The sequence below is a fragment of the Osmia bicornis genome, chromosome 2, assembly GCF_907164935.1.
Source record: "Osmia bicornis bicornis chromosome 2, iOsmBic2.1, whole genome shotgun sequence".
Lineage (NCBI taxonomy): Eukaryota > Metazoa > Arthropoda > Insecta > Hymenoptera > Megachilidae > Osmia > Osmia bicornis.
This window is the reverse complement of record NC_060217.1, coordinates 12,232,093-12,244,926: the sequence shown is the minus strand read 5'-3', so window position 1 is coordinate 12,244,926 and position 12,834 is coordinate 12,232,093. Positions and strand designations below refer to the sequence as shown.

Below are 12,834 nucleotides of genomic sequence, written 5' to 3'. Positions count from 1 at the left end.
TGCGTGGCTCAGTCGGAAACCAACTGCCGATGCGAGCAGTGAGGGAAGGTGAACGAGAAGACCCGATGTGTTAGCCGAAGGATTTTTAATGCGTTTCCGAGCCCGGTTACCGCTACGTGTGAGAGGCTGTGCGACACCGACAACGGAACAGCGACCATCTAGAGATTTTCACGTACGGAGAGACTCCGGTTTATCCGGCGGAAAGTCTCATAGTAGAAGAGGATTCGAGGTAGCGGAGATAGACGAATTATCGTCTGTGGAGAGTTTGAGAAATCTAGGAGTCGTGCAGGGATTCGAATTCTCGCGAGAGAAGTTTGTCCGCTGCTAACATCGTTGGATCGAAGGTGAAACGAAGACAACGGGAAGTCGAGATTATTTTCCTGTGACATCCGTTTCCTGAACCGAGCTAACAAGCGGACGGGTGGAGAAAAATAGAACGAAAGGAAGAGTGAAGTGTCATAGTCTGTGATAGTATTTATTCAAAAAGAAGATCCAAGCTGCGACGCGATCCTCTGTTGTACCCACGCAACATCATTCGTCGATTTGGATAAACCGCGAGAACTAGAGAATGAGAGAGGAGTAGATAGCCTTTATATATTTATTTATATCTGTGATACCGACACTGATATACATCGAACTATCCCGGGAGGTACGCGTCGGTGGAGAGAATAAAAAATCGGACGAGATCGAGTGAAATTGAAAGAATCGAAGAGAAGGCGAGAAAATAGTTACGTATCGGGAAAGACAAACTTGGGAGATCGAGATTGCGGGACAAGAAGATTATATCAGTATCTTAGTGGATATAGATGTTTTTGTAAATACGACTGACTCTTTTTTACAATTATTGATAAACGGAGTACCGGGAGCGTTTCATCGTTGTTCGTTAAACGAGAAGTGACCGGAGGTGAGGAAGAAAGTCAGAAAATAAAAGAAGGAGATTCGTTTCGAAGAAGAAACCTCTTTTCTTCACTGTTCATTGAACGTTGAAGAAACAACGTTGTCGCGTGCGAAAATGGTGGAGAAAATCCTGGAAGAACGAGAGGACGGATGTCAGGAGGTTGGAAGAGGTAAGAAAACTTTTTTTTTTTCTAACTTTTCAATCGACCATTATGCGACCATTTGTACTCTTACGATATTCTCAACGACGCTCCGACACAATTCTTCGTAGCCATTTTCGTAGTTCGCCGGTGTCGTTAACCATTTCAAATCTTCTAACGTATTGCTCGCCCGTTCGAGTCAACTTTTCTTTGTACACGCTGTGATAAGGTACTTTCTCTCGATTAAATTCAACCCACGTACGTCAAAACGATGCCGTGTACCGACGCGAAATCAGCCGCTATTCGAACAACGAAAAAATTATCGACTCGACGCTTCGATTTAATAACCGGAAAACGAATATCCGCATGGAACGAGTAAATCTTTCGATCCGTGTCGTTGATCTCCAAGAAAATTCTCGAGAAGCAATCACAACAAAGAAGCTGAGAACGCGACAATCGAAGTCGGTTGACGGAAGAACTTTCTAGAAGCCGGTATACGTTGCCAGCGTTCTCCGCTTGGAGCTTTGTGCCTCGCTGCTGTTGAACAACGATTTTCATTTCGATCCTGTTCGAATAACGAATCCTTGAATAAATTCTAATTCATCTTATTGAAACTCGATGTATTTTTTCTTTAATAACAAATTCCCTTAGTAAAATACCCACTCTGATTTATCTATTTATGTAAAAATAACAGCGACAGCTGAATACTTAGGTGATCTCTGGTTTCATATTTTTGATTGGTACTTTTCTTCTGGTAAAGTTCCTTCGGATACACGGGGAGCCGATAAACGGCCGAACAAAAATGTTTTGAAACGCTTCGATTGGAAAAGGAGCAAGGGGGAGGGAGGAGGATAGAAAGAAGGAACACAGAGGGTACGTGGCGAACGCGGTATGGTATGGTATGGCATGGTATGGTGTGGCGTGGTGTGGCATGCTGTGTGATGTGGTGTGTGGCGTTTCGAATAAGCTAAACGAACCGAGACGAGTATGTACGACGGTAGGGTTCCACGGGCGCAGCACGCGTCGTTGAATTATTTTCGAGGGTCGAACTGGGTTAGTCGGTACGTTCGAGTTTGACGACGCAAATCGCGAAGGGCGTCGGTAAGGGCAACTCAACAAAAGATTAGAAAAGGAAAGAGGAAGAGAAGGACCCTCGCTTATGTTAGATTCATTATGGGCTCTCCCCTTCGTTTTAAAGGGAACGGTTCGTTTCGAAGGACAAAGGGATCCTGTATGCAACGCTCCAACCATCGAGCCAGTTCTCTTCATGAAACTCTCGACGGTTCGACGAGAAATGCGATTGAAACAAATTTTCTTAGAGAAAAAAAAATGCCGGAAGACTGTAAACTTCCTTAGGGAAAATGGAGTCCAGAACATCTGTAATTTTAGCCTGGTTTTAGTCCATTTGTTTGTCGTAGTATACTCTTGAAGGTACGACTAAATACTAAGAAGAAAACAGTCGAAGGATAAAATTCAATAGAAGAGAATAAGCATTGTTCGTAACCTTGAAACATGATCGATTTGAAAATAAATTAGGCCTTTTGGTATTATGATTCGAATAACGAACAAATAGGTTTAGGAATGAAATTTGATCGGTTAACCGGTATTTTCGAAAGTTTCACCGGTCGTTCGAGGAAGCGTACTAGAAACTAGAAACGCGTACGAGGAATGATAGGACTAGGAAGAATCCAAGTCGGGGTTCATCGTTGCGCTTCCTTTTTTAAAGGGTGTCGCTGATTTCGCAGATGCGGCAACCACGTTATCGTGTGCCGTATACGAACGTCTTTCGCGTAAGATGGCGGCGTTCCTTTTCTGTGCCAGTCATTGAACTCTGAGCACTCGGTACTCGGCGGTGTTTGTCGCTTCCTTTTACGAGGCGTTACGTTCACGCATACCGCCCATTCGAACAATTTTTCCGTTCTTTCGCCTACGCTCTTTCGTTCGATCGAAATTGAACTTTCGTTTATTCCGCGTCGATAATCGATGAACAAAGAGTTTTTCTTTTCAAGGTTTATCGACGCATCGCGCTTCGTCTCGATTTATCAATCGTACTTACGTACGTTCTTCCAGTATCTTCTGTAAACTCGTAGCCACTTACGCGCTTTATTATTCCACCTTTGTTTCATCGTTACCGATCGTGCTTGTACTATCGAACGATCGATCAACGAAAAACAATTATCACCCTCCGTATGTTTCTCTTTGATAACTTGGTCGCATTCCATCCAAAGCAGTGGAATTTCTACTGTACATTTCTGTTCGCGGTGCGCAGTTAATATCGTTGATCCCTAAACAATTTGAAACAGAAAAGAATCGAGTTCAGTTAATGAACTGTTCGTACGACATCGCCTATCTAATCGCCGATCTATGATCTTCAAACGCGAAACGCTGCAGCGACGCGAACATTGATTTAGAGGTAATGATGCAACTCGCGACAGAAATGAAACGCATACGTAATTATCCATGACCGATAAGATAAATATTGGTAACAAGTGTGAAGCGAACGATGAGTAATACCTTTCCACTTTATTCTTTGCGGTCGAACGATTCGAATGATAAACGTGTAACAGCGTCGATTACCATAGACTTCCCGTGGGGAATTAAATTCGAGCACGATTGTTCGTGAAATATTTCTTTCTCACGATCATCCTTCTCATGTTCCTGTCGTTTTTCATTTGTTTCAGAAGATGCAACTTGCAGAGAAACCGTGAGTACGACGACGGGAGAATCCATGAGCGCTGTGCAAGCTCGACAGGAAGAAGCTAGGCGTAAAAGACGCAGGAAGAAGCGCTCTGGTTCATCCTTGATGTCTTCTTGTTTCCAAGGTAAAATTCGATCCGTCAAGAGTTATGCGACGCTACGGGAACGAAAGAAACGCTAGCGCCGCTATAAGCGTTGATAACGATGCGCGTTAATCGACCAATAACGGTAGTATTCATTCTGCACGACATTGATCCTCCTCTTCTGTCGTTACTCGAGCGGTAAAGAGACGTGTACCTATATACCTTATACTGATTACGTTGCATTAAGCGATATACGCTCGCTTTAGATGCGCGTGAGAATATTTGTATCTGTGAAGAGTCCGATCATTGCTAGTGACAAGTCACGTACACAAAATTGATCAGAAAATACATTTTTTACTTACCGACTGAGAATAAGCGGAGGAAAAACTTACCGACCGGAACAAATTCCGGTAGTATGGTAATAAATTATCGTAAGCTTTCCTAGTTTCCCTGAACGCGTATCGAGTTCGTGACCCGTGTCACTCGTGCTCTGGTGACTTGCATTTCACTTTAGGTATCTGACCTTGCACAAGTTCGGAACGTTCGAGAAACTCGCGTGAGACGGTTGCAATATCGATCGTACAAGACAAACTGAACTTTTGCTCCCGGTGCAATGGCCGAAGTCTTTCGAACACCTTTTGCTTGGTACAGGTACGATTTATGAAAAATACGATTGCTCGTTTCTACGGTATCAAGGGTAATTTATAACCTTTTTCTAACCACAAATTGGGTGTGTACTCTTTATTCCTTGATGTTGAGAAAACCGAAAAATGATGAAGTATCGAAAAACAGAAAGATGGTAGTCGAATGAATCATTGACCGAGTTCACTGCCTTGGGTCCGTTACGTCACAACATCGAGCGATCGATTCGTAAACTCCGAGTTTCGTGTTCGAGAAGCTTCCACCTCGTACTTACGTATATTCTCCGGCGGTACACGAGCTCGCCCGTATACGTTCAAATCTGGGGCACGGGTTAACTCTGCGATATATTACACGTCTCCTCGGTTCTCCGTCGATCGTCCTTTTCCTTCGATTTTACTATCATACAAATATACGTTACTGCAAAAATTGATAGAGATGAAGATTTCCTCAACTTCCCTTAAATGGTATCCCAATTGATCAACGCGATAGACGTTGCTCGAAACGCAGCCGAATAAAGAATCGATTGATCGAAAACTAAACGGAGTCGCGTAACACGTAGATCGGTTAAGGATGCGAATAATTTAGTCTCTCGATGTAAAAGGAAATCACGAGTTCGATTTATGTAGCGGTGAGATAAATAAATCTTCAGTTGTCACAGGTGCTTAAAAATAAATAGACATTTTTCATTTACTACGGATGCGTAAGCGCGTGGTACGAAGCAACGAGCGTGACTCATTCTCGCTGTTATCTGGTATATCCTGAATCGCAACGTCCAATCACTGTATCATCGGGGTTTAATATTTAGCGATTACGAGTTGATCGGTGTACGATGATGAACGCTTATCGTATATCGTAGATCTTTGTCGAATTAAATCGAATGGGTTTGGTTTTCACAGTTTTTAGTCGTAGTGGGATGTAAGGGGGAAACATGGAAGTATATTATCGGCTTCTGGTTGCTAGGTATTCGACGGTGTTGCCAGGCAGAATCGTATCTTTGGCGCGAGGTAAAATGGTAGGGGTTAAAGGGAGAGTAATCGTGGGTTAGCGAGCAAAAAGGGGAAAGGTAAAGCGAGGAAGAGAAAGAGAAAGAAGCGTTGATGGCAGCCCGCGATACATAGTCGCAGCGTTGAACGAGGGAACGCGCGGACTAACGATGAAGCGGGATGGAACGGAACCGAAGTCATCGTATCAAAGGGAGTGGGGGGGATCAGGCGGAGAAGAGAGAGCGCGAAGTTTAAAGACCTACGAAAGGAAAGAGAAGCCAGCGAGAATAGGAGAATTTATATGCGCATCTCGTTTCCCCTTTGGCCTTAACATTGATTGCGTTATATAGCCAGATCAAGTTTGGTCAGGGTTTTTTAAATGTAGAGGAAGCACTTACACGATATCGAAAATTGTAGCGAAAAAAAATGCTTGTGTACCCCGTTTTGCAAGAGGACACCGCAATATACGATTAAAATAAACCACTCAGGCGAATAACAAAAGGTGCATCGAAATACGAAACTTGGATCGCTTTGCGTGCGTGACTTCAGCCACGATTATTTTCGGATTTAACGGGTTTCCACTGTCGTTCTAGCCGCTCATAACGAATGCGCTTTGCGAACTTTGAAAGAGCGCAAGCTGTTACGAAATCGTTGTTTTTAATGTAAGATTTGTCCCGATTGTTTCAGAACTGTACAGATTGACCGGCGAAGTTCTTGGAGAAGGTGCTTACGCCTCGGTTCAGACTTGTAGATCGCTTTATACCGACTTGGAGTATGCCGTTAAAATTATCGACAAAATTCCCGGTCATGCACGGGCTCGGGTATTCAAAGAGGTCGAGACGTTCCATCATTGTCAGGGCCATCCAAACATCATCCAGTTGATCGAGTTCTTCGAAGACGAAGAGAAATTTTATCTCGTATTCGAGAAAATTAACGGCGGTCAGTTGTTGAGCCGAATCCAAGAGAAGATTCATTTCAGCGAACGGGAAGCGAGTCAGATAGTCAGAGAGATCGCTAGCGCGCTAAATTTTCTTCACAAAAAAGGTAAAGATACATGTCTTTTTCGGCGCGGTTTGTTAGAAAAACGAACAAACTACGATATCCAAGAACCTTTTCTCTAACGGACAAAACGAATTCTCTGGTTCTCCTCAGGAATTGCCCACCGAGATTTGAAACCTGAGAACATCTTGTGCGTGTATCCGGACAAATTGACTCCAATCAAAGTATGCGATTTCGATCTTGGTTCCGGCATCAAATTCAACAACTCGCTGTCAAGTCCTGTCGCCACACCGCAACTTTTGACCCCGGTGGGCAGTGCCGATTTCATGGCACCGGAAGTCGTGGAAGCGTTCATCGGGGAAGCGAATTATTACGACAAGCGTTGCGATCTGTGGAGCCTCGGCGTAATCATGTACATTCTTCTTTGCGGTTATCCGCCTTTCTATGGTAACTGCGGTTCCGACTGCGGCTGGGAGAGAGGAGAAAACTGTCAGGCTTGCCAGGAGCTGCTGTTCACCAGTATTCAAGAGGGCAGGTACGAATTCCCTGATAACGAATGGAGATGCATTTCGGAGAACGCGAAGGATTTGATCAGAGGACTTCTGGTCAAAGAAGCCCACCAAAGGTTGAGTGCCGAAAGTATTCTAAAACATTCGTGGATCAATCCTGGCCCTAGCTCGGTCGAGAACACCGAGGAATCTCTTACGACTCCTCATATAATCAGGTTCGTTCATTTCCATAGAAACGTGTTACACAGAGAGAATGATAGAAAATGAAAAGAAAATATTACAACTCGTCGTATCGGGTTTATTTTCTGTTCACAGGAGGAACAATTCCGCCAGAGAACTGTCTGCTTTCGCGGAATCGGCTATGGCTGTGAATCGCGTGGTACTTCAACATTTCTCCGTGAATCTGGACGAGCTGGCGGAGAAAAGGGAGCCAAGATTGTCCACTTCGTCCACGGACGACGATAATCATCCTTACGGGCACATGTCCGATTCGAGTAGCGAACTGTCCGAGCACAGTAAGAATTGCATCACTCATTCCTCGAACGAGTTCGAAACGAACTCCCGTCGAAAGTCTAGCTCGGTTCGTTCGAGCACCGATCTGTCCGATTTGAAGACTATCGGTAAGAATCGGCTGATCGGTAAAGAGTCGTCGATCCAACAACTGTTTGGCCTCTCACCGCCTAGCGAGAGTCGTTTGATGCAGCGTCGTTTAAAGGCGCGTTCCGATCTGCTCGAACGTCAGTCGAACAAAGCGGTTATCGCATCACCGAGTGGCTGAAAAGGCTTTCGACGAGTCTGCGACGAAAAGGAAGATCCTCCTTTCTTGGTAGCGTGCGGGTTATTCATTCGTATTTACACGTAAACGTTGTACGGAATTCGAAGGAAGCATGTACGGTAATGCGTTATCTATCGTCGATATTCGCGGAACGTTGTAACAACGATAATTTATAAAGCGGATCCTACGGGACGATTGGTTGAACGAATTTGCACGACAATTGGCGGCTAACGCGACCAGCAACACCGTTCACATTGACAACAACACCAACACTACAGTTGACGATTGACAAATTGATCTTTGGACGTGTTTCTCTTTTTGCATTTTATGGAATTAGAAGAGAAACAGAGAGAGAGAGAGAGAGAGAGAAAGTATTATCGTAACGCCTAACGTTCTGTTTCTGTTCGATGTTCGTTTCGTTTCAATTTCAATGCTGTTTTTCCTTTTTCTTTTCAGACACACGCGGCTGGGTCTGTTCGATCGAGTTCGCGTACACGTGCCTGCGATTTGATTTCTTTATCATTTATCGTGTCGCGTTGCGTTACACTCGTTAAATAATATGAACGAACATATGACACACGCTTATCGTCGTCGTTATATAAATTCGAAAATAAACGAACATTTACACGGACTGAAATTCCGATTATAATTCTCGTTTGTCCCTGACACGATACGAAACCTGGTAATGCGTGAATTCCATTGGTAATCAGTTGGATACTTAAATTAGCGCGTAATATTACAAATAATGTGTCGTAATTTACGGTAGATGAATCTTTCTGTCCTTTCGCTGTAATAGTACGTAGAGAGATAAAAAAGTGAGATGCTTATGTGCTCGTTCATATGTATTTAGCGATATGTATGTGTGAACTTAGTTTTATTCGTGTAGGGTTGAACAAAAATCAGTCTTTACTTTTCTTTCAATTTTCCTTTTCGTAGAATGATAAAAACAGATATATCTTTGCACGTTGACGAAAGACAAGCAGAACGTTAATTGAAACGAGTTTCTCTTCCTTCCTGTTAATTTATTTTTCGTTCGGGAAAACGATCAACCGACCAGTCGGTCGTTCTCCCTAACTTAAAATAGACGAATAGAGCGCTAACGAGAAAAAAAAAAGAGAGGAGTGTATAGAGCATACGAGTCTCTTGGTGCATGTTACGAATAGTTTTGCTCAGTAGGTTTCTAAGAATGTAATAGAGTGTAAGTTCGAAAATGTCGCAAGTTAAGGTATCCAAGAAAGGAAATGCGGTTCTATCGAGAGAGGGAAAAAGAGGGCGAACGATACACGACGGCCATTTCTTCTTCTTTTTTTTTTTGTTTCTTTTTGTAAATGTCTCTTAACAGTAACTTTGTAGAGAGTTTTAGCATGTAAGGGAAAACAAATTAGTTTAACAAAACCGTAAAAAAAAAAAAAAAAAAAAAAGAAAAAAAAATACAGAAAAAATTGTACCTGCGTCGTAAGTAAATAAGGGAGAGGAAAGAAAGGGGCGAGAGAGTAAAAAACGAGAGAAAGAGAGAGAGAACGAGAAAGAGAGCGCGAGAGAGAAAAATATTGAGAGCGATCAAAAGAACAAGGAACACGCGCGTTAACGGGAAAAAAAATTTTCTCGGCGAATCTAGATTACATAGAATCATCCGTTAATTGCTGTTACGTATTTTTGTAGAGTTTTATCGATAAAATGTCATTTTATCGCGTCTGCCCACCAAACAGTAGTAGCAATCGATTTTTATTATTATTCGATTCGCTTTATCTTTTTTTTTTTTCTTCCTCTATCGTTTCCTTGGCCTAATCGTGTGCGAATCTCTGGCATCGTCCTAATGTACATCCGATCGAGGTACATATATGCAAATTGCTATTCGGTTTCCTTTGTTACGAAATACAAAGCCGTCAAGGTTTTAAATTCCGACCAAGTTGGAAAATTGGTTTTACTTTTTTTTTTTTCTTCTTGTTCCTTTTCTTCTTCATTTATACCCCTTTGGTATAAAATAGTATTTTGGTAGAACGAACCAAAGAGCGTGGACGAGTAATCACCGTCTCGCAGTTTTTATATGATTTTCAAAATCTCTTTTCTTCTCCGTACCTAATTTGAATACTTTTTTTTCTGTATTTATTTGGTTTGCCTGCTGCACGGTGGGACAGACATCTTACTCAGGGCAGTTTACAATGAGCTGCGCAAGTTTGTTAACGAATTACACACTATTTACTATTCGCGTTCGAAGAAAACTATCGAGACTAAAAGAGCTTATAAATGTGTCTACGCGCGTTCAAAGTCCATTCAGGGTTAAAGGTTAATCGTTATACATATATTAACAATTGTTCTTCCTTCTTACCGTTTAACCCTGGAAAAAAGAAGCGTTGTACAACAGGTTTACACACGACACGGGCACAGGATGTCGGGTACCTGGTGTTACAAGCGTCACGTGTTACCATCGTTTTGAATAGTTGAAAATAGTCGATTTTCTGCTTGTAACATTAATTAGACGACACTCTGTGTTCATTGTATACGCCCCGATAACAGAAAGTCGACGCATCGTTAAACTTTCCTCGAGGATGTTCAGACATGATTTATTATTTTCTTCTTTAAATCGGTACCGCGATCTCACCTTTGAAAAATGAAAACCCCTTTAGTTACCAGAAAAAATTCGTCCAAGTGAAAATGAAATTTGAAAGAAATATATGCTTCGTATCGCGAGGAAAGAAAAATAGATTTTATTTCTACGAATGCGTCGACGAAGAGAATCATGTGAAAAATACGCGTCAAAATACGTGGCTTACGACGTAGAGACGAAAAAAAGCGTTACATTAATTACACACAGATACACGTACACGTTGCGATCCTTCGATCGCGGGAGAAGATGTTGAGGAGACACAAAAATCGGGTAGAACTCTGTTGATTCGAATACGAAAGAGAGGAGGAAGCTCCTAGCAAGGAGGGAATTTAAATATGAAATTTTATCATTTTGTTGTAGAGTTTACGCAAGTGTTTGCATAAGTGGAGCAGCCATTCGAGATCTGGGGAAGTTGGTGAAATCTCAATAGAATAAACAGAGTTCTACCTCGCGATTCCTGGCCTCTTTCGTAAGACCAAAGATACGATAACGACGTAAAGCAAAGAAAAGTGTTTAAAAAAAAAAGAGCGGCAAAAGGCTTTTCGCGTGATCGTATCTTTCGATTTTGCGTCTGTTCGCTTCTTGCCACACGTTATCGAAATTTATCTTTCCTTTCTATTGTTCTTCTTTTTTCGATCGATGCATTTCTTCATCACTCAGAGTTGTTTTCTTACCTTTTAATTACACTAGCGTGTGGCGTGATGAATGTCGGTACACAGTAATTTCATAGGAAAAGTTTAATGCATTTTCGACCGGTATCATCCTTCGTAGAGTCTACGGAAAGTGTGAATGTGAAAGAGAGGTGCTTTCTTTAATTTCTGCGTTTTCTTCAACTACAATTCGGAATGCGTCGTTGACACCAAATCGAATGTCTGAGTGCGTGTGTGTGTGTGTGTGAAACGTTGACAACTCAAGTGTGAAGCAACTCCTCTTTCTCGAGGGAACATTTTAAACGGGAGAAAAGAATTTGTTGAGCAAAAGGGCAGCGAGAAATCCGTGTTTCTTGGAGAAAAGCCAGAACGAAATGGAAAATCCACGGCCATAATACGTAGATTTATAAACTATAATTACGAGTGTGTGTGTAGATTGCGTGTAAGAACAGAAAAAATTAAGTCTGCAAGAAAATGTGTGGATACAGGATGTTACGTACGACGTGGAGGACCGTCAAAGAACAGGAAGACTATGAAAAAGTCTCTCTTGCATCCAGTGATGTGTAACCCTCGTTTGGTAATTTTATTTCTTCATTTTTAATTTTTAATTAATTTTTAATTTTAGCTTTCGGTTTAAGGGTATTAAATTTACAGTGTCTGTCATCTTCGTGGCGGTGAAAGAATTAATTTTCTGCTGTATTAGCTCGGTTTATTTTTCAGAAATAGCAAAATAGAAAATGGGCCATAACTTGGAAGCAAGATCAAACAGAATGGACTCCACGTGTTACGGAACACCTTGTATTAAATTAATGCGTGTGTACGAGTGCTCGAACGAAACAACAATATTAGTGTTTAAGCAAAAAATTAGAGAACATCTTTGAAATTTGTAAGATCACGAGCCGAGTATCGATGCGCTGTACATTCAAAAAGTTTGCCGAAAATCTACAGTTTTTCAATTTCAAACGTGGGCGTGAAAACAATTGTTGAAACGCGTACAGCCAAACGATATCGTTCGTAAATTTATTCTGTTTCGATTGGGAAACGAGAAACGGTTTATTGCATGCGACAACGACCGATAGAAACAGCATTTTCGTTGTTACATTTTTCATTTTTCGTCAGAGAAAAACTCGAAAACACAAAAAAAGAAAAAAAAATATGAAAAACATCACCAAAAAAAAAAAAAGAACAAAGCTTGAGTATTGCTTTTGTAACCGAATACAATATGTTTCCTTTTGCTTTTTCGATGGAAACCAGCAATCCTATCGTTCGTTTTCACCCCGTTACGTAAAATGGCTACGAAGAAGCCTGTCGTTAATTCCTTCATTAATTTTCGGCTGATTTTGACAGCTATATGTTAGAACGTCGAGGATATTAGAAAACCTTGAGCGAAAACGAAGCTCGTCCTTTTTTTCTGTGAAAAAAAGACACGAAACAATAAAGTTCTCTTTCGTAATCATGGTAAGCGAGACAGAAAAGAAAGAGAATGAAAATTTGGAGAAAAATTGTATGAGTGGATATTAGCGTGTGTGATTTACGTTATGAAAATAATGTACGCGTGAAGAGTTTATCATCGCTACGTTTATACGTATGATTTTTCTGAATCGTGTGAACCAGAACCTCTGAAATTCATTCGGGGCTGATAATTCAGGGTCGAGAAACGAAAAAGAGGGACTTTTTGTAACTCGGATTCGTCCGAGTCGATGAACGGCATTGTTTTTTTCCGTGTAAAAGCGAGCAAGTCTTACGAGAACTTTGTAAGCTTCCTAATAAAATAGCATTTAATAGATAAGACAACGGTGATATTTTTAGGGACCGAACAAACTCCCTTTCCGTCGCTTCCGTCGTTACGAA

The 12,834-nt window shown here is 41.6% G+C and overlaps 1 protein-coding gene across 2 annotated transcripts; it reads left to right on the top strand.

Annotated features, from left to right (window-relative positions):
* The first annotated feature begins 1 nt into the window (after position 1).
* Positions 2-9,634, top strand: LOC114879822 (MAP kinase-interacting serine/threonine-protein kinase 1). 2 transcript variants are annotated; one of them, XM_029195136.2, is made up of 6 exons: positions 2-1,067; positions 1,798-1,910; positions 3,719-3,859; positions 6,130-6,486; positions 6,595-7,165; positions 7,266-9,634. In XM_029195136.2, the coding sequence occupies exons 3-6, from the start codon at positions 3,766-3,768 to the stop codon at positions 7,726-7,728; spliced, it is 1,485 nt and encodes a 494-aa protein (XP_029050969.2). In that variant the 5' UTR covers positions 2-1,067; positions 1,798-1,910; positions 3,719-3,765; the 3' UTR covers positions 7,729-9,634. The 2 variants fall into 2 exon arrangements, with proteins under 2 accessions (XP_029050969.2, XP_029050967.2); XM_029195134.2 differs by lacking the exon at positions 1,798-1,910.
* Positions 9,635-12,834: the final 3,200 nt, after the last annotated feature.

Excerpts from the sequence above, each read along its gene's own strand:
- LOC114879822 (XM_029195134.2), top strand. The coding sequence starts at position 1,013 with ATGGTGGAGAAAATCCTGGAAGAACGAGAGGACGGATGTCAGGAGGTT. Across the intron at positions 3,860-6,129 it reads GATGTCTTCTTGTTTCCAAG|AACTGTACAGATTGACCGGC; the intron begins GTAAAATTCGAT and ends CGATTGTTTCAG. Across the intron at positions 6,487-6,594 it reads AAATTTTCTTCACAAAAAAG|GAATTGCCCACCGAGATTTG; the intron begins GTAAAGATACAT and ends GGTTCTCCTCAG.